The sequence below is a fragment of the Papio anubis genome, chromosome X (genome assembly GCF_008728515.1).
Source record: "Papio anubis isolate 15944 chromosome X, Panubis1.0, whole genome shotgun sequence".
In the NCBI taxonomy this organism is placed as follows: Eukaryota; Metazoa; Chordata; class Mammalia; order Primates; family Cercopithecidae; genus Papio; species Papio anubis.
The window spans coordinates 52,533,612-52,557,466 of NC_044996.1; the positions used below are offsets into that span (position 1 = coordinate 52,533,612).

Below are 23,855 nucleotides of genomic sequence, written 5' to 3' on the forward strand. Positions count from 1 at the left end.
AGAGATGCTCTTCCTGCCTGTCTATATTAACCATTTTTACTTCATATATAAAGTGGCTATAAACATACTTAAGCTAAGTTAGACTTCATTGTAACTGTATAGACAAAAATGTGACAAAATATCTGAAACACAAAAATAAGAAACAGCAACTCGGTGCCCTTGGTAAGGACTTAAAAAAGTATATAGGTATCAGATCCAAGCCAAGGATGAGACATTGTGAGTAAAAGAATCTCTTAGATTCAAGTCTTCACTTGCATGAGGTAAGGGCAGTGCATATAAGTTTACATAAGTAATCTGAGAAAACTGCATATGAGTCCAGCTCACATGGAGCTGAGGTAGGCTCAGTGAGCTTGGTGGGGAAGCTTAGACTGATTGCATTGTTGGGTGTGTCCTGAGTTAGTCTACATTTCCCTTTTCCCAACAGTGATTGTTTCATTTAGACAGTGGGTCAGCTGAAGGCAAGTACTGTCTATGCAGAGAAGCCTCAGAGAAGATTGAATTCCCTGCTCTGGTCTTCCTAGATTTATTAGATCTTGGAGGTGTCTGTCTCTGGGCTCTCTATTCTCCCTCCCTGTATTCTGGGATTCAAGTCTCCTTGTGCTGTTCATTTGAGGCAGCCTAGTACAGGGAAGGAGCACCGTACTCGGATTCAGGGTGACACATGGGTGGCATTCTCCTATTGAATGGTGTTGAAAAAAACTGAACCTCAAAATTAGAGGACAGTCACTTCATATTAAAAAACTCAAAGAAATGTTGAGCTTCATGTTGAGGACATTGGGCAGATTCTACTCAATTGTACTTCACTACTGTTCTGCTTTAGAAGTGTGAGCAAGTGGCATGAAATATCAGTCTTAATCTTGGCTGGGATTTTCTTTTCTTAGTTGATCATATGTCCATGGTTTCAGGGCTCAAGGGTTAGGTCTTTATGCTTTTATGCCTTTCAGTTAGGGACAAAAAGGACAGAGATCTTATAGCCTTCTGGACATTTTTTGCTGGCTTCCAGGGATTTTTACTCTGATTTGTAGAAATGGAAATAATTTATTGAACTTTTCCCTCACCTGCAACTGCTTACTCTCTCTACCCTGAAACACTTTCACTAATTTTTTAGAGGTATTATTTGGAAAGTTACCAGATAGGCCTCAGAAGAGATGAAGAGGCAAACACAGCTTACTGAGAAACCCTAAAGATGTGACTTCCGTTCTACCTGAGGGATCTTGGGACCTCCTGTGGAAAGCACTATATTTGGAGGAAACTGATTAAAAGTAGATCAACTAACTCTTCCACTCATACTGTTTAGTCTACACAAAGTGCTTCTCAAGTATATCCCAAAATGCTTCCCTTACTTTCATATTTTCTGCCTCCCAGGTACATGCATGTTGAATGATAATAGGGTATCAGATGGCAACACAGAGAGTTTGCAGGGAAGGGGCAGAGAAAGGGCCTTGACCTTTCATTTTGCAGAAGTGGCCATGCAGCCTGATGTGGAACTGTGCTGGAGTTTGCAGAAACATTGTCCTATCTATGTGGAAGGCACTTTTCCTGTTTGCCATGTTGTTCATTTGTTATTTGGTTCCACTGTGCAAAATTCTGAGTGTTTCGTTCCCCAGCACTGAAAGGGGGATGGAAGTGCCCATCTTAAAGATAAATTGGCAAATTATGTCCAGGTACACTGAAGAGATCTTGTCTTTAGTTTGCTTTTAAGTAGCTTAAATGAGGTCAAGGGCCATGCCCAGAATTGTGTTGAAAGCTGGATTTAGCTTGGATTAAGTCCTTGATATTTAACAGGCTTCTAATGTCTTTCCTCCAAATAATGAAGTGTACAGCCAATTCAACCATTATTCCTTGAGCCCTCTGCCTTGTGCCCCTTCACCAAAGAACCTTTGATGAATGAGGCATAGCAGTACGTTGCTCTGCTATGCCATTTACTCTTTAAAAACAATGAAGAAGCAAGCAAAAAAACACCAAAAATATAGAAATACAGGTATACAAGGAAGGTGTGTTATATCCAGACTGATGCCAAGTAAGACTCTGAATTGCAGACATCTTCCCCCTGCAAAAAATCAGTCACAGCATAAATATATATATTCTATATACATATGTGTGTATATATATATATTTTCTGTAAATGTTAAGCTGCTCCTATTTTGATGCATTGTGCAATGCGATGAAAATTTTCATTAGGTCATCCTAATGAAAATTCTTGCAAGAATGTAACATAAATATAAATAGATCTGGAAAACTGAGGCTATAAAACAAACATTGAGATTAACAGTTTTCCAGTGACAGGCAGAAGTTAACCCTGGGTCCATGCCTTGGTAAAGCCTGTGTAGTAAGCCTCTCTGAGAGCCAAATTGAAACTTTAACCCTTAGTGAACCTGACCTGGAAAGATAAATCTATGTCTCCCCAATAATTGTGAATTGTAACTGCTGAGATCTTCCAGGATGGAGTTAAAATAATCCATGAAAGATTTCTTTAAGAAATATTTCTCTAACAAAACTGCAGATAAGAAAGATAAGGAGGGATGGCTAGTTGGGTCTAATTAACAATGCCCAACATGTGACTGATGTTTGCATAGGGCCAATTGAAGCTTATGGGTCAGCTGGAAAGAAGGGATCTCAGTTTATTCCTTCTGATGGGAAATCAAGTCATGGAAGTGGCATAGTGAGGAGATTGGCCGGTGGGACTGGTGGTCAAAAAGAAGGGGTGTGATTGGGCTTTCACAGAGAGTAGGGTATCAATCTAAACTTAAATTAAGCACTGTGTATCAGTGATGGGTAGAGTGGAAGGGTGTTCGGCAGTGCTGTTGTTCAAAAATATGGCCAAGGCTTCTTAAATATACTGACACCTGGATTCCCTTCCCTGCCTCCGCTCCCTCATCTGCTGAATCCAGTTTCAAACATAGGTGATTTTTAGCAGGAGCTGTTGATTAAAATGCTGACTCTCAGCACCTTGACACTCCAGATGAACTTTAGAATATATATGTGTTTTCATCATAATGTGTTTCCCTTTAGGTTTTTTGTTTTGTCAGTAGTGGGAACCTTAAAAAGGATGTACATAGAGGGAGATCTACAGCCTTTTAAAAATCCAATTCTTCACACTTGTCCCAAAAGGCAATAAAGGACTACCTAAAAGTGCCATTTCCCAGAAGGGCCTGTGGATATCTAAGAAACCAGAGCACTGGGGAGTAACAATGATTCCTGGGAAAAGCTGATGAAATTGATATTTTCTTTTTTCCCAAACAGATCAGAATGAAGGATTTCATTGCCGGGAAGAATGCCGGATTCTTGGCCACTCTGACAGGTGCTGGATGCCCCGGAACCCCATGCCCATCCGTTCCAAGTCCCCTGAGCATGTGAGGAACATCATCGCGCTGTCTATTGAAGCTACTGCTGCTGATGTTGAGGCTTATGACGACTGCGGCCCCACCAAACGGACTTTCGCAACCTTTGGGAAAGATGTCAGCGACCACCCGGCTGAGGAGAGGCCCACCCTGAAAGGCAAGAGGACTGTCGATGTGACCATCTGCAGCCCCAAGGTCAGCAGCGTTATCCGGGAGGCAGGCAATGGCTGTGAGGCGATTAGCCCTGTCACCTCCCCCCTCCACCTCAAGAGCCCTCTGCCCACCAAGCCTTCCGTGTCTTACACCATTGCCCTGGCTCCCCCGGCCCGTGATCTGGAGCAGTATGTCAACAATGTCAACAATGGCCCTGCTCGTCCCTCTGAAGCTGAGCCCCGTGGAGCTGACAGCGAGAAAGTCATGCACGAGGTCAACCCCATTCTGAAGGAAGGTCGCCACAAAGAGTCCCCTGGTGTGAAGCGTCTGAAGGATATCGTTCTCTAAACCAGTCTCCGGGAAGAAGAGAAAGAAACCACAGTGGCTAGTGAAGAAGCAGGAGCTTCTTGTTTTAATTGCTCACCAATGGTTGGTTCTTGAGTGGCTATATTTCAGAGCTTTTCCTAAATGTATTGTTTATAGGTGACTATCATTCCGTGACAATCCCTTGTTTCAACAGGCGGCAGGGGTGTTCAGTTGGAGCAAATTAGCTTTGGCTTGAGTTGTTCATGGGGCCTTGATGTTGGGGAAACAGAGACAAATTCAGTTGTGAAAAGTATTATGTATTAAGTGTTTGAATTTATATATTTTTCTATGTCAAAATTATAATATAAATTACCATTGTTTGTGGAGGATTACATTTAAAAAAGCAAAAAGTGAAAAAAAAAAAAAGCTCTGGACACCTTTAATAAGCTCGCCACTGTTTTTTGTAGTGTAGACAAGTTAATGGTCATTTATTGTGTACTATTCATTGATTCAGTGATGTGAAATTGAGCCCCCAAAAGGTTGTTTCTGAAGCTCGAGTACTTCCCAATGCCGCTACTTTGCTGTGGACACCCCTGCTTTAAAAACCCTTTTGCTAGCTGTGCTATTGTTGTATTTGATATTGCAAATTGCTATGTGTGTGGTGATGGCAAAAGGCTTTTAAAGGTTGGTGTTTTCTTTTTCTTAAAAAAATAATAAAACTACAGACAAAAACAGTGCAAACAACTGAGACAGCAAATGAATGAGCAACACCACGCATATAGATTGAGTACTTGGAGAATACTCACGTTTTTTAACTCATGTAGTGATTGCTCACCACTTTGCAAAGTATTTTTCCTGCCTTTCGGTGGTCTGCCCAGGTCCATGATAGATCATTGCAGAAAGTCATTTTTGGATAGGCTGCTCTCTAATTTGCAGTTGTCAGAAATACTGTGCTGAAAGTTTTATGACATCCATCTTTTAAATTTTCAGGCCCTGAACAGGAAAGTTGCTCCTGAAGTTATGTTTCCAGGCTTAGAAATTCCCTCTCTCCAATCATCTAAAACTGAAGATGACTGAATCTATTTTAAGATCTAAATTAGCATCTCTTCAGACACACACTTCCTGATTCAGTGTTTCCCAATCATGATTAGAATTAGACTGCAAAGCACGTCATGGGCTGGAATTGAGAACTCCATGTTGCTCTGTATCTTAGGCTTATACATAGGGATAGAGTAAGCAGTACAAAGTGTACATTTTGGAAAAGACAGGTAACAGGTAACAGCATCGCTAATCCCATTACTGTGCCTTCTAAACGGAGACACTCAGACACTTGAACTCGTCTTTTTATGACTAATACTTTTTTGATTAAAAATGTGAACAAGAAAATATTAAAATAAAAATCCTTTAGATTTAGCCAACTCTTTTTGCTGTAGGCTAGGAATACACCCTTTTAAAATTAAACTGTACATCCTTTTTTTCTGTTTTAACATTCCTCTAACTCCCCCATTTATCTTTTGTCTATTAATATTCACTAGCCAACATAGTATTTTTGCAGCCTAAGAGTTCATTATTTAAAAATAAACTAAAGAAATATGTCACCTTTGTTCTGCCTTGGTCTTAAGAGAGTTGTTTCTAGAGAAACAAGTTTTATGGTTCTGTTTTCATTTGTTTCATTTTTTGAAATTCAAGAGTACACAGAGAGAAGGCCTAGAGGTTAGATCACTAGAATGCAAAAGAGGATTTATTTTCTTAAGTTTAGGTAGATAAGTCAGCTCTTTTGAATGTTTTACTTATTTTTGCCTGAGTTCCTAGCTTTACACATTACTAGGAGTATTTTCTTTTATGGGAGGGAGAAGGGTTTTGAGGGAGGGGGTGGGTAAGGCAGTAGGGATGGGGTTAGGTAGGGGAGAACGTTTCTGAAAAAGAACTTATAATGAAGCTACAAATCCATCCTTATTTCTTATTCAGTGCTGAATACTACCTCATGCAAAATATTGGTGTGGCTGCAAATTTCCTTCTGAAACTGACACAATTAAGGATGAATTACCATAACATCTTTATTTTTCCTCATTTCATTGCCTCTCATACAGTTTTCTCCGTCTGATTTATTTCATTTTGGTAGTGGATTTTGAATTAAGTATTTATTTCTCTTTGCAAGTGACTATTTGATTAACACATTAAAAATTTTTTTTAAATTTCCCCTTTAAGTTATGATGGCTGCCTATATAGAATTTAGACTGTTTCTCACCCTGATCCATCCTGATATGTTATTAGCTGCCATTTCAAGGTCACTTTGAAGTCAGACTCTACAGTTTTCTACAGGTGTATTTCTTGCTATGCTCAGTGGGAACGAGGGAGCAGAAAAGATTGTGGAAAGTGGGAACATTAATTGTCACGTGGCTGTTGAGCCAGAGAAGCCACTGGCTGCCATGCCTCTTACCAACCAAGTTTTAAATGGTTAGAGTGGCATTGGCATTGATTTTGCTTTTCTCTTGGGTTTTCTTCATTTCTTTTCATAATTCATCTTCAAGTTATAGATCCATCCTTCTTCCCTATCCAAATACCTTGTTCTCAGTGGGCAGTCAGATTTTTTTTTGGCTTCCAAACCTCACTGAGCATGTTCAGAGAATTCCTCTCATTAAGAAATTGTCCTCTCAGAAGCACAAGTGCATACTAGGAGGGCTTTGTAAACTAAACTGGTTTTGTAGGCAGGCTGTACCTGCAAATAGGCATTCTGAGCAAGGATCCTAAATTTCCCTTTGGCTCATGTATCCCCACTCCCCTGCCCCCCGCCCCACCTTCTCCTTTTTGGCATGTCTGGTGAAAAGCTACAAGGTCCACAGGGCCAAATATTCTTCCTTTTCGTTCTCTAAACATGTTGCACACGTAAACTCAAGGGAGTGATTTTGGTTCCTAAGTCCTAGGCAGTTCTATTCCGTTTATTCTGATATCCCTTTTAAGGAGGAGTTGGTGTTGAAGTGTGACATACTTTAATGATAACTGCTTTGGCAATTCCCCAGACAGGTAAACTTCTTCATCCAAAATAAGGGGTTTGGTTTACATTGATTGCTTTCCTCCAAATATGGGGATATACAACATAACAAAGGAGAAGGGGGCAATGGCATGTGGAATCCCTTTTTTCTCTTCCCTTTAGGGACTAATCTGTGAACCTGTTCAGAATTAAACTTACCGTCCCTTTGATCCTCTTAAAGCCAGTAGAGTAAATTATGGCCCACCTTATTGCTGAAATAGATAATGGGCCCCCAAAGGATCCTGCAGTTTCTGTAGAGCAGTGGTTCTCAAGTGTAGTTCCTGGATCTGCAGCAACAACATTACTTGGGGACTTGTTAGAAGTGCTAATTCTCTATCCCCACCTAGACCAATTGAATAAAAAATTCTGGGGGTGGGGTCCAAAAATACTTATGAATCAGTTGCCCATTAAAGGTTGAGGGCTTGTTAAAGCACAGGTTGATAGTTCCCTGAGTTTTCAGTTCAGTTGGTCTGGGGTGGGGTCTGCATTTTTGCATATGTAAAAATTCCCAGATGATACTGATGCAGCTGATCCAGGGACCGTACTTCGAGTACCACTTCTGTAGTGGAAACCTGCCTTATAGAGCTAATTGCACCTAAGGTGTTCATTTAGACAAATTTGTTCACTCAGTGATCCACTGATCTCTAATCAAAAATATTTTTAAAAAATACCATTTAGGTCTCTGAAAATTGGAACCTACCAGAGTATCATCTTGATAGTGTTACTTCAGCATATGACTGACTGATTTTATGAAGGGAGTTTAGCTGACTTTTCCCTATAGCCCTATCATATTAAAAAAAGCAAAACAAAAGTGGTCCACTTGAAGCAGCAAGGACAAAGGGCAATTTAGGGAGAGGCAGGGTGAAGGGGATAGCTCGATTGGGCATCCAGAGTGGAAAAGGATTATTATTGTACATAATAGCAGTTTTGGCTGGAATTCCAATCCACTTTCTGGGGATCATTTTGATGTTGAATGTTCCCCCAAAGCATTCTGACAAGTTTGGTCCACTTGGCTCTTTACCCCAGGTAGGAAGACCCTTATTGACTTTGAAAAACTGGCATAAATGAGCTTAAGAAATCCATTGTATACAGTCCTAGTGTTTGCCTTCTTGGTAAAATTACATTTAAGGGTGTCATTTCATGAGTCAAATTGTATCTGCTGACACTGAAGTGTATTGAGATGTTGTTCTTTAGTTTAAGTATGTAACAAAGTAATATTCAAAGGGGATGTGTGGGGGTGGGGCTGGGACCGGGTGGCTTTATATTGATAATGAAATATTCCAGAGCAAAACACATTGTCCTAATGAAGTTGTTGCAGCTCTCTTTGTTTTCTTGTGCCGCTGGAATTGGCCCGTGGGTCACTTGTTGTGCAAAAGTGAATTAATTTCAAATAGGAATCATATTGCTTTTGTGAAACAAAGAAAATTTACCACCTTGTCTGATATATAGATTGGAAGGCGCTCTTGGTAAAGAAAAACCCACAAACACCTGATCTTGATTGGAAAGCATTGTAGGTCATTAGGGAAAACTGATGATGCTGACTGTTGATCCAGCTGTGTTGGCAATTCAAGAGGACCTTGTTACTAACTGAAAGTTGCTGTCAACCTTAGCAAACAAACCAGCTAACACCATTACAGCACTGGTTAAGTAGATTTTTACTGGCACTGGCTGGCGTTCAGCTGAGGAAGGCTAGGATACAGACTTTAATGACCAAGAGCCAGACTAGCTCAAGCTAGAAATCAGCAACAAATACCTCCTTGTGCTATTTGAATGCTAAGGTATTAGTTGCAAAAGGCTTACGCCTTCGCTCCTCTAGTGAGGGGAATGAGCCTGATGACACTATTACTGTTTACCTGTCAAACCAGGGTGGAAATTTAGAGGGATGCAAGTACAGTATGTCTCATTAAGCAGTCTCTGTTGCTGATTATATGAAGATGAAATTGTTGTATATGCTGATCTGTATGTTATGTACATTTTCACAGTGATTGAATCGTTGTAAAAAGAAAAAAAGACAAAAAAGAATCACCACTGTCTATTTTATGAAGATGATAAAGCAGCTTTATTAAATTATTACAGTTATGTTTCAAATGGTGTTATCTGCCACATTGTTTCCTTTTATCTGGTGGTTCTCTGTTTCCCCCTTTAAATGTGTTTTCTCTGCTTCAAAAATTTAATGCATTTTAGTATTAAAGGCTATTATGGAAAAATTATTTAGTGTCTGGTGGAATGTGTTTCAGAGAGTGTTTGTTGGCTCGCGGGAAGCGACTCTTAGACCTAAGAGGTCACCAGTCCTTAGTGGAGTCATTGATGTTCAGACCCCAAGGGATCCTTTTGCCTTTTCCATTTCACAGCATTCACGACCTCCAACTAAGAGTGGGGGGGTGGGCTCTTCCTCCAGCAGGTTCCAGCTATTTCCTAAGCACCTCCTCTCCTTCCTACCCCAGTGAATACCGTTGCCTGAGGAGGGAGACCCAAACATATCTGGAATGGTAAAGACTTTCCTGGATGGTACTTTAAACAAGAGTGCTAAAGCCATTCTTTAAAATAAATCATTTCAGGGCAACTTCACAGTGAGACTTCTCTGAAGAATTAATTTTTAAAAAGGTGAGAAATAGTAGAGGCTGACAGCAGGGGAAAAGAGAGTTTAAAACAAAGATGACCTGGCTGCCCCTTTGATGCCTTCAGGTTTGAAAGTGAAGCAACAGGAGAGGCTCTGACTTTGCACAGAACAAGGCTGCAGAGAAAACCCTGACAAGCTTTCTTTATCCAAGCCATTATTCTCTGGGACTTAGCACTTGGACTGTAAGTATTCATTCTGCCTGCGACTGGCAGAAAAAAAATCAAGAGTAGAGGAAAAACAGGAGCATGGCAGAACATTTCCAAATAGTGCCATTAGTGGTTAAAGGCTAAATTGCTTCAGCATGACCTATTCTCTCCGGACAATTAAAAATGATCTCAAGGAAATCTACTGTCTCCCTGGATCTCCATCTTCCTGTTATCTCTATCCACCTGTATTAAATTGAGATTGCATCTTATTCTCCAGAATTAGCCCTAAAGTCACAGCAATAGCCAGCAATTTGGTACTATAGTTTAACAGGTGTTGCATCAGAATGCAAGCACAGACATGCTGGGACACATGGAGTCACACATACTGATGTATGTACAGATGTTCACGCAGACTCCCAGATGTTCATAAAGGCATATTGGAAGGAGGCTGCTTTGTGACTGACTTGGAGCACATTAAGTCATAGGAGGCTATATGAGTGCTTCTGAGTTAGTTCACACCAAAAACACAAAGAAAATGTTTCTTTGACCACATTTCAACTACCTTTTTTTCAGGGGTAGGGGCTGGAAAGGAAATGGCAACTCCATCCTAAAATAAGATCCTCCAAGGAATGAGCAAGAGAAAAACAAAGTCTCACATGATGAAGGGCATTTACATATGCAACACAGGCATATCCAAGGTCATTGACACCACCAGTAACTCTGCCTAAGTGTGGGTGAGTGGCAAGATTATAGGCATAACCTCAAATCGATTCAAATTTATAAAACAAAACAAAATACATTATTAAAAGTATCCAAAGTGCTTGTGACACATTTTACATATGTCACTGACATGCTGTGTGTGAAGTCAAGAAACCGTGATGGGAATTGATATGTAAGAGGGCATTCTCCAACAGGAGATGATAGCTGCTCCAGAGACAAAGATACGAGTAACCATTTTTATTATTTTGGTTTGGGGGTATGGACATGCCTTAGAGAGGTATACCTTGAATGCACTGCCACCACTCAAGCTCTTATCTCGAGAACAAAATTCTCCAGGATGGGAGCAGAGAGGTATTCCTTGAGAGTTTCAGGTCTTAACCTTTCTACACGTTGAAAAATAACCTGCTTGTATATATCTGACACTTCCATCCATTTACTATTTTTTGGTGGGCAACTCATTTAACACGGACATTCAAGACCTGGGCAGAGTGGGGAGTGCTAGGGCTTAAGGTACTAAGACTTTTCATGAGCACTTACTATATGCAAGACACTTTACAAACATTATCCCATTTTATCCTTACAGCAACTTATGTAGTAAATACTGATATCTCCATTTTATATACAAATAAATTGAGACTCAGAGAGCTTAGGGGATTTTGCCCAGGGCCACAGGAACACTAAATGACAGAGCTAGGATTCAAATCCATGTTTGTCTACTTAGGAATTACTATTCTTTTCAATTACTCTTAAGGGATCAGCAACCAACATGATAAGTTCTTCCTGGCTAGAGTAGTAATAGTGGGTGCTAATGTCTTAAGGCATTTATCCATCCTGGAGGACATGTTGACGTTTTAACTGAGATCTTTGGGAAACCAATGTCATGGCCCAAAGAAGTGATTGCAGCAGTGGGATTTTCAGGCTAGGGTGCTTTTGATCAGCCTCCTAGGCATGTTCCTACTCCTTCTCTACCGAGTGCCTGCCTTTCAAGTTGCATTAGTCATGCATGGCAGGACTGTGACTCCTTTTAGAGTCTGTGCACTCTAGCTAGTCAACAGCCCTTGAAATGAAGGTCTGGTAACCCTATATTCATCTGTCCCTCTGGGTTTCAAGCAATCTGTCAAGGATGTATTCATGTGTGTTACAGGTCAGCACAGTTGGAGTCAATCCCAGTATATGTTAGCAACAGGTCTTGGCTACTTTTTTAGATCCAGAAAGTTAGTTGAGGGTGAGGGAGGTTGATGGCTAAGGCAAGGTTATAGTGGTAGTGGGTAGGGGAGGCATGTTTGAAAAAGAAATTGAAACCCCAGGCCACTGCGAGGAAAGAGATCAGAGGGTGGAACGATCAGCTGGGAAATGTGGCTGAATCAGCTGTAAGCACTGGGCCATCAGAAGCCTAGGGATTGATTTTTATGCTTGCCTCATAGTGCAAGTGGAGTTGAAGAGGTGCTGATAGGCCCCCAAAGGACCTTTACCTGGCCCTTCTAAGTTAGCAAGGGATCTGACACGGAGCTAAACTAAGAAGTGAGGTCAGATTAAAAAAAAAAAATGGGAAGGGAGGGGAGGAATGATCCCAACTACATGCATAAAGTCTCTCGTAATGAGTAGACCAGCTTCTCCAAAGGAGGCCTCTATATAGAGAGGCTAAATACCAAGCCATTTAAAATATTTTGTTGTTGAAGTTTTCCTAATTTGCCTCAGTGGTCCAGCACTTCTCAGACTGGGATATAGTTCTCAGGGTTTTGGATGTCAGAGCTGAGTTAAATGCAATGGTAAACCCTGAGATGCTTTGCCAGTGCCATTCTAGCATTCTTTTTTTCCCTTTTAGCAGAAAAATAGGGATATTGTCAGAGACCAAGACAGAGGTATTTTATGCCCCTAAATCAATACTCAGGAACTTTTCCAAAAATATCTGATAAAGTTTCTTTATTCCCACTGCTACCACAGTGGCCCAGGCCTCAGCATCCCTCATCTGGATGATGGAAATAGTCTCCTAATCTGTCTCTTACTCACCTTGCCTCTCTTTATCATATTCTTTATACTGTAGCCAGAGGGATCTTGCTAAAACACAACACTGGTTAAATCACAACTCAGCTCAGAACCCAACAATGGTTTCTCTTAAGATGAAATCCAATCCCTTAACATAGACTACAAGAGTGATTTTCAATTTTTTGTTTGCTTTCCATACTAAGAAATGCATTTTGCATCTCAATTCAGTGTCACATGCTCATAACTGAGATGAACATTTCACAAACAATACTTATCCTTACTACCTGAAAGGCACTGATATATTCTATGCAACTCTGAATGCCAAGGGTCAGCAAACTTTTTGTGCAAAGGACCAGATAATAAATACTGTAAGCTTTGTGAACCATATGGTATCTGTTGCAACTACTAAATTTTAGCATTGGAGAAGCACACACAAATACTTTTGCTTACAACTCCAGGGACTTTTTGCATCCCTCAGACAAAGGTTCCCTGGTTTACAGAATGCAGAGCACTGTACCCTCCACCCCAGGTAGTAAGTGCTCTAACTGGAGACATTTCAGTATCACACAATGCCATAATCACAGGCCCAAATCATGACTAGTTCCACACCAATGTCCCCTTTAAATATTACACCTCTTATTTTTGGAGGTCAAACTCGCTATTTGCCAATGATATGATTGTATACCTAGAAAACCCCAAAGACTTTCCCAAAGGACTCCTAGAATTGGTAAAAGAATTCAATAAAGTCTCAAGTTACAGAATCAATGTACACGAATCAGTAGCACTGCTATACACAAAGACCAAGCTAAGAATCAAATCCAGAACTCAATCCCTTTGACAATAGCTGAGGAAAAAACTAGGAATATAATTTACCATGCAGGTGAAAGACGTCTACAAGGAAAACTACAAAACACTGCTGAAATAAATCATAGGTGACACAAATGAATGGAAACACATCTCATACTCATGGATGGAAAGAATCAATATTGTGAAAATGGCCATACTGCCAAAGGAATGTGCAGATTCAACGCTCAGTGGCAGGGAGACCACTTAGGAGGTTGCTGCAATAATCCAGGTTAGATAAGATAGTAGCTTGAACGAGGGTAGTGGCCTTGGAGTAGGTAAGAAGTGATCCTATTACATTCTTAACTGCCTCAATGCAGCCACAGATGCTGTTATTAATATTAATAGAAGATAAAGACTAGAAAGAGGGAAGAAATGTGGCAAAATGGTGGAGAGGCTCAAGGTCCTGGTGAGTAAAAGAGAATAGGCAGTGGGGAGAGGAGGAAAGATAACTGTGAGAAATAAAAATAGGGCCATGTGGGGGAGCAAAGTCAGAGAATGAGAATGTGTCTTAAATCCATTTTCAATATCAGGTGCTTCTGATTACATAGACTAACTCATCACCATGGCTTTTCACTTTATCTATGTCCGTGTAAGGTAACTTGTTTTGCAGCATTGTGAAATAATGGACTTTAAAAAAATATGTATAGATTAAGGAGATAGTTGTTTTTCTCCAAGCTGAGGTGAAAAGAAATTCTAATCAGCCCCAGGAAAGGAAATTAATGGGTCAGAACAGCCCAATACATTTTTTGGACCTATGCTTCCTGCATGAGCGGACTATAGGCAAAGTCCCCTCTCTTGTCTGATCTCCAATCACCAAGTGTGTGATGCCCAGGTTTGGGGTTCAGTACTATCTGCTGGCAGATGAAAATTCAGAATTCCTTCCTGTTGGTGGAAGGCTGGAAGCAAACTAGGTAGTATCTGGAAATTGTTTGTGCCTTGAGTTTTTGAACTTTATTATGAACAATTTCAAATCTATATAGTATTGAGAGAATAGTATGATAAATGCAATGTCCCCATCACACAACTTTAATACTTATCAATACATCTGGGGCTTGTATTTCATAGAGAATAAAGAGAGAAGCAGAACCCTTGAGTTAGACTCTGTCTTTTGGAATTTTGACATTTTGATCTCTCTGAAATCAGAAGACCCAGAGTAGAGTCTGGTCCAGAAATAGGAGGCAACTCCAGATTTTACAGACTGAAGAACAACGGAGGCTAGACAGAGGAGGTGTGATACATTTTAGAATTGGGAAAATTCTATTAAAGAAAAGTAGAAAAGGCTGAGCTGTTGGTAGAGCACAACCTCCCAGAGGCTATGGGTTGCCAATTATGGCTAATTTCTTTGTCTTCAAAGTTTTTCGCTCAGTTCATTCATTCTACATGGGATTTTTTCCTTTTGAAGAAATCCTAATTCAATGCTATATTTTATCATTGAAATCCATGAGAAAAGTAATCTACTTTGCCAATAGTTGCCTTTCACTTACTTTTTTTTTTTTTTTTTTTTTCATTATTATTTTTTTTTTTTTTTTTTTTTTTTTTTTTTTAAGTTCAAGCTCTATGTGTTTTGAAAGATGTAAGGTCTTTACAGTTTCCTGTGGTGTTTCCTCAGAGAATAAATGTCAAGCTTAACTTTGCACCATCTTCATCACTCTTATCCCTCACCTTGATTGCATTGGGAACAAAAAATTGTGTGTGTGTTTGTGTGTGTGTGACTGGATATGTGTGGGTGTGTGTATACGGGGAAGAGTGCTTCAGAAGTTCTTGGAGGAGGTGAGTGAGAAGAAGGAGTACCTACAAACGTTTTCATTTTTTCAGTTGGTAATTGTTGCCAGTAAGGGGTCCAACTGACAAAGGCTGGTATGATTTTGCTTAGAAAATAGCTAGTTTGACACAAAGAACTCTAATGAAGCTATATCAGGGAGGGTCATGGTCGTTTGCCATAGACTCACCCTGGGGGTGGTGGTGGTATGGACTGGGCTGGCTCCAGAACCTGCACCTGGGTGGAGCTTGAGTTGAGCATATGGTAGTTTTTCACTTACTTGTTTTCAGATGGCAAGTCAAATATTTGACCTGGACCAATCCCTCTTGAAGTCTCCAAAGGCAGCTGAAGGTGTTTTAAATCTCTCCCAACACGTTGTGAGGAAGCTGCAGCTGGCTTTGATAAACCAAGGAGTAACATGATCAAAACAGTAGCCTCAGTGAGGAGGCAGTGAGCACAAGAAGGCTTCCTTTCCCAGGACTGTGTGAGAAAGAGAATTGCACATTTGGAACTTTGAGGAAAAACACACACTCCTGGTTTGCCACTTAGTGGTGATTGGGGGTGCTGATGCTTCCTGGCAATGTGCTTCAGGTAAGAAATCTTAGCAAGGGCCAAGTCCTTCTAATTTTTAATCTGACAACTCAGTTAAAATGAAGTGGAATCCAAAGAAATTTCAGAAAAATAGGTGTGATATGCAGGTTGGCGCTATTCAACCTCTGTAGTCAAGGTGGGACTTTATAAGGAGCAACTTCCCATAAGGGGACTTAAAGATTGTATGTCATAGAGTGACAGAACTTGTATAGCATTAACCACCATTTATTGGGCATTTAGTGTGCACCAGGCATTATCAAAGTGGAATATATATATATATATACACATATTTTCTCATTTAGTCCACCTAACATGATAGTAAGATAGTTACTACTATCATTCCCACTTTGCAGACGAGGAAGCTGAGGCGTGGAGACCCTTTACTTGCTGAGGTTCAAATGGCTAGCAAGTATAAGAAGAGGGGTTCAAATACAGGCAGCCTGATTTGAAAACCCATGATTTTAAGCAGCATGCTATATTTTCTCTCTCAACTGATAGGGACCTTAGAAATCATTCAGCTTCCTAATTTTACAGATGAGGAAAATGAATTACAAAGAAATGACTAGACTATAAGATCCACAGCTCTATGAGAGCAGATCATAACTATTTTGCTCACCATTGTAGGCCCTGCTACTAATTGTAGGGTCAAGTCAATTCTATAGTAGGTGCTCAATAAAAAAAGTTATTGAATGAGACTTTCGGCGGGAGGCGGAGCAAGATGGTGGAATAGAAGGCTCCACTAATTGTCATCCGCCCCCGCAAGGACACCTATTCAACAACTATCTACACAGAAAAAACAGCTTCATAAGAACCTAAAAAACAGGTGAGCACTCATAGTACCTGGTTTTAACTTTATATTATTGAAAGGGCATTAAAGAGATAAGGAAAACAGTCTTGAATCAGGAATGCCATCCCTCCCCGAGGCCAAGCAGCATCAGCATGGTACAGAGAGCAACTCTGGGGCACTGGGGGAGGAAGAACACAGCAATTGTGAGGCACTGAACTCAATGCTGTCTTGTTACAGCAGAAAGGAAACCCGGACCAAACCTAGCCAGCACCCACCCACGGAGGGAGCATTTAAACCAGCCCTAGCCAGAGGGGAATTACCCATCCCAGGAGTTGGAAATTTTGAGTTTCTGCAAATCTCTCCACTGAGGGCTACAGTGCTTTGTGTCTCTAAACTTGAAAGGTAGTCTATGCCATAAGGACTGCAAGTCTTAGGCAAGTCCTAGTGCTGAACTAGGCCCAGAGACAGAGGACTGGGGGTGGAGGGGATGTGACATACTGAGACACCAGCTGGGGTGGATAAGGAAGTGCTGGCATTACCCCTCCCCTACCTTCAGACTGCACAGCTCACAGCTCCAGAAGAGACCCCTTCTTTCTGCTTGAGGGGAGGGGAGAGAAGAATAGGGAAAAATTTGTCTTGCATCTTGGATACCACCACAGCCACAGCAGGATAGGGCACTGGTCAGAGTCCTGAGGCCCCTGTTCCAGGCCCCAGCTCCCAGACAACATTTCTAGATATACCCTGGGTGAAAAAGGAACCCACTTCCTTGAAAAAAAGGACCCCGTGCTGGCAGCATTCATCATCTGCTAACTGAAGAGCCCTTGGGCCCTGAATAACCAGCAGCAACACCCAGGTACTACATCGATGGCCTTGGGTGAGCCTCTGAGACTTGCAAGCTTTTAGTGAGACTTAGCACACTTCCAGCTGTGCTGGCTACAGGGCAAAACTGCTTGAGAAGAGCAGAGGGAAAAATTAAAGGGAACGCGTTTTGTACCTTACGTATCAGCACAACCACAGTGGGGTAGAATACCAAGTGGTCTCTTGGGGGTCCCCAATTCCAAGACTTGACCCTCGGATGGCATTTCTGGACTTGCCTTGAGCCAGAGGGGAGCCCACTGCCCTGAAGGGTGAGTCCCAGGCCAGTCAGCATTCACCACAAGCTGATTTAAGAGCCCTTAGGCCTTAAAGGAACATCAGTGTTAGTTTGAGAGCACTCCTCATGGCCTATGGTGGCAGTGGCTACAGGGCGAGTCTCCTCTGCCTTTGGAAAGGGGAGGGAAGAATGGAAAGGGCTGTTTCTTGTGCTCTGAGTGTCAGCTCAGCCACAGTACAATAGAACACCAGGTAGACTTGTAAGGATTTTGACTCTAGTCCCTGACTGCTGGGCAGTGCTTCTGGGGGACCTCACCACCATGAAGGGAAGGACACAGGCCTGGCTAGCTTTGCCACCTGCTGATTATAGATCCACAGGCCTCGAGTGAACATAGGCAGTAGCTAGGGAGTGGTTACAGCAGGTCTTTGGTGAGATTCAGTGCTGTGCTGGCTTCAGGTTGCCCCAGTGTAGTTATAGTTGTGGTGGTCACAGGGGTACTTGAGTGACTCCACTCCCAGCTTTAGTCGTCTCAGAACAGAGAGAGAGAAGTAGAGGGAAAGACTCCATTTGTTTGGGAGAAAGTAAGGGAAGAGAACAAGAGTTTCTCCCTGGTAATTTAGAGAATTCTCCCAGACCTTGTCCAAGATCACCAAGGTGGTATCTCTACGAGTCTGCAAGAATGACAGTTTTACTGAGCTTGGGGTGCCTGCTAAATCAGATACAGCTTAGATCATAGCAGCGAAGTCCTTTCAAATATGTAGAAAGCTTTTCCAAGAAGGATGGCTACACACAAGCCCAGACAGTGAAGACTACAATAAATACCTAACTCATCAATGCCTAGAAACTGAAGAACATCTACTAGCATCAGCACTATCCAGGAAAGCATGACCTTTCCAAATGAACTAAATAAGGCACCAGGGACCAATCATGGAGAAACAGAATTATGTGACCTTTCAGATAGAGAATTCAAAAGAGCTGAGGTGAGGAAACTCGAAGAAATTCAACATAACGCAGAGAACGTTAACCAAGATTGAAATAATTAAAAAGAATCAAGCAGACATTATGGAGCTGAACAATGCAATGGGCATACTGAATAATGCATCAGAATCATTTAATAGCAGAAATAAGCAGAAGAAAGAATTAATGAGCTTGAAGACAGGCTATTTGAAAACATACAGTAATAAGAGACAAAAAATGAATAAAATACAATGAAGCACACCTAGAGGATCTAGAAAATAGCCTAAAAAGGGCAAATCTGAGTTATTTACCTTAAAGGGGAGGTAGAGAAATAGATAGGGGCATGAAGTTTATACAAAGGGATAATAACAGAGAACTTCCCAGACCTAGAGAAAGATATCAGTATCCAAGTACAAGAAGGTTATAGAACACCAAGCTAATTTAACCCAAAGAAGACTACATCAAGTCATTTAACAATCAAACTCTCAAAGATCATGGATAAAGACGGGATCCTAAAAGCAGCCAGAGAAAAGAAACAAATAGCATACAATGGAGCTCGAATACATCTGGCAGCAGATTTTTCAGTGGAAACCTTATAGACCTGGAGAGAGTGGCATGACATATTTAAAGTGATGAAGAAAAAAATAAAAAACTTTAACCTGAGAATTGTATATGTGGCGTGAATATTCCTCAAGCATGAAGGAGAAATAAAGACTTTCTCAGACTAAAACTGAGAGATTTCATCAACACCAGACCTGTCCTACAGGAAATGCTAAAGGGAGGACTTCAATCAGAAAGGAAAGGACATTGATGAACACTAAGTAATCACCTGAAGCTACAAAGGTCATTGGTAATAGTAAGTACACAGAAAAACACAGAATATTATAACACTGTAACTGGTGTGTAAACTACTCTCTTCCAAAGTAGAAAAACCAAAGGATAAACCAATCAAAAATAATAACTACGACAACTTTTTAAGACATAGGCAGTACAATAAGATATAAATAGAAACAGCACAATAAAATGTTAAAAAGTGGAGGGACAAAGTTAAAGCATAGAATTTTTATTAGTTTTCTTTTTGCTTGTTTGTTTATGCAAACAGTGTTAAGTTGTTAGGTTAAAATAATGGGTTATAAGATAGTATTTGTGAGCCCCATGGTAACCTCAAAACAACATACAATGCATACACAAAAAATTAGAAGCAAGAACCTAAATCATATCACCAGAGAACATCACTCTGGTAATCTGGATTGGAAGAAAGGAAGGAAAGAAAGAAGAAAAGAAGAGAAGACCACAAAACAGCCAGAAAACAAATAACGAAATGGCAGGAGTAAGTCCTTACTTACCAATCATAACATTATATCAGTACTTATATCAGACAAAATAAATTTCAAGACAAAAACTTTAAGAAGAGACAAACGAGGTCACTACATGATGATAAGGGGATCAATTAAGCAAGAGGATATAACAATTTAAAATATATACACACCCAACACTGGAGCACCCAGATATATAAAACAAATGTTATTAATGCTAAAGAGAGGTAGATCCCAATAAAATGATAGCTGGAGACTCAGTGTTGGACAGATCCTCCAGACAGAAAATCAACAAAGAAGCATCGGACTTAATCTGTACTACTGATCACATGGATCTAATAGATATTTACAGAACATTTCATCCAATGGCTACAGAGTACACATTCTTTTCCTCAACCCATGGATCATTCTCAAAAATAGACCATATTTTAGGTCACAAAACAAGTCTGAAAACATTCAAAAAATTGAAATAATATCAAGCATATTTTCTGACCACAATGGAATAAAACTAGAAATTAATAACAGGAATATTGGAAACTATACAAATACACGGAAATTAAACAATATGCTCCTGAATGATCAGTGGGTCAATGAAGAAATTAAGAAGGTAATTGAGAAATTTCTTGAAATAATTGATAATGGAAACACAACATACCAGAACCTGTGGGATACAGCAAAAACAAGTACTAAGAGAGATTATAACTGTAAGTGTGTACATCAAAAAAGAAGAAATTTTCAAATAAACAACCTAAAAATGCATTTTAAAGAATTAGAAAACCAAGCGCAAACCAAACCCACAATTGGTAGAATAAATGAAATAATAAAGAAAAGAGAAGTAATAAATGAAATTGAAATGAAAAAAATACAAAAGATCAATGAAACAAAAGGTTGGTTTCTTGAAAAGTTAAACCATATTGACAAACCTTTAGCTAGACTAACAAAGAAGAAAAGAGCGTAGACCCAAATAAATAAAATCAGAAATGAAAAAGGAGATATTACAAATGATACTGCAGAAATTCCAAGGACCATTAATGGCCACTATGAATAACTGTATACCAATAAATTGGAAAATCTAAACGAAATGGACAAATTCCTAGACACGTAGAAGCTACTATGATTGAACCAGGAAGAAATCCAAAAGCTGAACAGACCAATAAGAAGTAACAAGATCAAAGCTGTAATAAAAAGTTTCCCAGTAAAGAAAAGCCTGGGACCTGATGGCTTAGCAGGTGAATGCTAAGAAACATTTAAACAAGAACTTCTACCAATTCTAAGCAAACTATTTGAAAAATAGAGAAGGATGGAATACTTCCAAACTCATTCTATGAGGCTAGTAGTACCCAGATACCAAAACCAGACAAAGACACATCAAAAAAAGAAAACTATAGGCTAATATATCTGATGTACTGATGTAAGCTTCCTCAACAAAATACTAGCAAACCAAATTTAACACTACACTAGAAAGATCATTCATCATGATCAAGTGGGATTTATCTCCGGGATGCAAGTATGGTTCAACATACACAAATCAATCAATTTGATACATCATATTAACAGAATGAAAGAAAAAACCATATGATAATTTCAAATGATGCTGAAAAAGCATTTGATAAAATTCAGCATGCTTTTATGATAAAATCCCAGAAAAACTGGGTATAGAAGGAACATATCTCAACATAATAAAAAGCCATATGCTACAGATCCACAGCTAGTATTATACTGAATGGGGAAGAACTGAAAGATCTGGAACGCGACCAGGAAGCCTATTGTCATCACTGTTATTTATCATAGTACTGGAAGTCCTAGCTACAGCAATCAAATGAGAAAGAAAGAAAGGGTATCCAAACTGGAAAAGAAGAAGTCAAATTATCCTCGTTTGCAGATGATATGATCTGATAGCTGGAAAAATCTAAAGACTCCGCAAGAAAAGTCATAGAAGTGATAAGCAAATTCAGTAAAGTTTTGGGATACAAAATCAACACACAAAAATCAATAGCATTTCTATATGCCAACAGTGAGCAATGTGAAAGAGACATTAAAAGTAATCCCATTTAGTATAGCCACACATAAAATTAAATACCTAGGAATTAACCAAAGAAGTGAAAGATCTCTAAATAAAAACTATAAAACACTGATGAAGGAAATTGAAGAGGATACCAAAGGATGGAAAAATATTTCATGTTCATGGATTGGAAGAATCAATATTGTTAAAATGTCCATACTACCGAAAGCAATCTACAGATTCAATGCAATCCTTATCAAAATACCAACGACATTCTTCACAGAAACAGAAAAAAAAAAAAAACCAGTCCTAAAATGTATATGAATTTATATGGAACCACAAAAGACCCAGAATAGCCAAAGCTATCCTGAGCAAAAAGAACAAACCTGGAGGAATCACATTACCTGACTTCAATTTATACTACAGAGCTACAGTCACCAAAACAGCATGGTACTGGCATAAAAACAGACACATAGACCAAAGGAACAGAATATAGAACAGAGACACAAATCCACAGAATTGCAGCGAACCCATTTTTGACAAAGGTGCCAAAAATATACACTGGGGAAGACAGTCCTTTCCATAAATGGTGCTGGAAAAACTGGATGTCTATATACAGAAGAAAGAAACTTGACCCCTATCTCTTTCTATATACAAAAATCAAATCAAAATGGGTTAAACACTTAAATCTGAGACCTCAAACTATGAAACTACTATAAGAAAACACTGGGGAAAGTCTCTAGGGCATTGGGCAAAGATTTCTTGAACAATGCCCCACAAGTACAGGAAACCAACCCCAAAATGCACAAATGGGATCACATGAAGTTAAAAAGCTTCTGTACAGTGAAGGAAACAATCAGCAAAGTGAAGAGAAAACCCACAGAATGGGAGAAAATATTTGCAAACTATCCCTCTGACAAGGGATTAATAAGCAGAAAATATAAGGAGCTCTGACAACTCTATAGGAAAAAAATCTAATAATCCACTGAAAAATTGAGCAAATGATTTGAGTAGACATTTCTCAAAAGAAGACCTACAAATGGCAAACAGACATGAAAAGGTGTTCAACATCATTGATCATTAGAGAAATGGAGATCAAAACTAGAATGAGCTACCATCTCACTCCAGTTAAAATGACTTATATCCAAAAGACAGGCAATAACAGATGCTGTTGAGAATGTGGAGAAAAGGGAACACTTGTATACTACTGGTGAGAATGTAAATTAGTACAACTACCATGGAGAACAGTTTGGAAGAAGTTCCTTGAAAAATTAAAAATAGAGGTATCATGTGATCCAGCAATCCCACTGCTGGATATATACCCCAAAGAAAGGAAATAAGTATATCAAAGAGATATCTGCACTCCTATGTTTGCTGCAGCAATTTGCGATACCTAAGATTTGTAAGCAACGTAAATGTCTATCAACAGATGGATGAATAAAGAAAATGTGGTATGTATACACAATGGAGTACTATTCAGCCATAAAAAGAATGAAATCCAGTCATTTGCAACAACATGGATGGAACTGGAGATCACTGAGTTAGTTGAAATAAGCCAGGCACAGAAATACAAACATTGCATATTTTCACTTATTTGTGGGATCTAAAAATCAAAACAATTAAACTCATGGAGGTAGAGAGTAGAAGGATGGTTACCAGAGGCTGGGAAGAATAGTGGGGAGTGGGTGGGAAGTGGGGATGATTAATGGGTAGAAAAAAATAGAAAAAATAAATAAGACCTACTATTTGATAGCACAACAGGGTGACTATAGCCAATAATAACTTAATTGTACTTTAAAATAAAGAGTGTAATTGGATTGTTTGTAACACAAAGGATAAATACTTGAGGGGATGAATACCCCATTCTCCATGATGTGATTATTTTACATTGTATGACTATCAAAATATCTCATGTAACCCATAAATATACATACCTACTATGTACTCACAAAAATTAAAAATATAAAATTTTAAAAACAAAATTAAAAAATACAGAATGAATATAGAATACATGAGCAAAATGGAGGGCTTAAATGGTGGATCCGCAAGATCTCCTACATGTTTAATATTCTATTTCATTTCATCCCCTTATTAAAAAAAAAAAATACTAAGGCCAGGCGCGGTGGCTCACTCCTATAATCTCAGTACTTTGGGAGGCCGAGGTGGGTGGATCACGAGGTCAGGAGATTGAGAACATCCTG

General features: G+C 39.6%; 1 protein-coding gene across 4 annotated transcripts in view; it reads left to right on the forward strand.

Moving 5' to 3' along the window:
• PCDH19 (protocadherin 19) overlaps positions 1–7,026 on the forward strand; it is a 114,276-nt gene extending 107,250 nt beyond the window's left edge. For all 4 annotated transcript variants that reach the window (XM_017954249.3, XM_017954250.3, XM_009197915.4 and 1 more), the window contains one exon: positions 3,244–7,026. In XM_017954249.3, the coding sequence (XP_017809738.1) occupies positions 3,244–3,842 (599 nt within the window). In that variant the 3' untranslated portion in view covers positions 3,843–7,026. The remainder of the gene's footprint in view (positions 1–3,243) is intronic.
• The last annotated feature ends 16,829 nt before the right edge of the window (positions 7,027–23,855 follow it).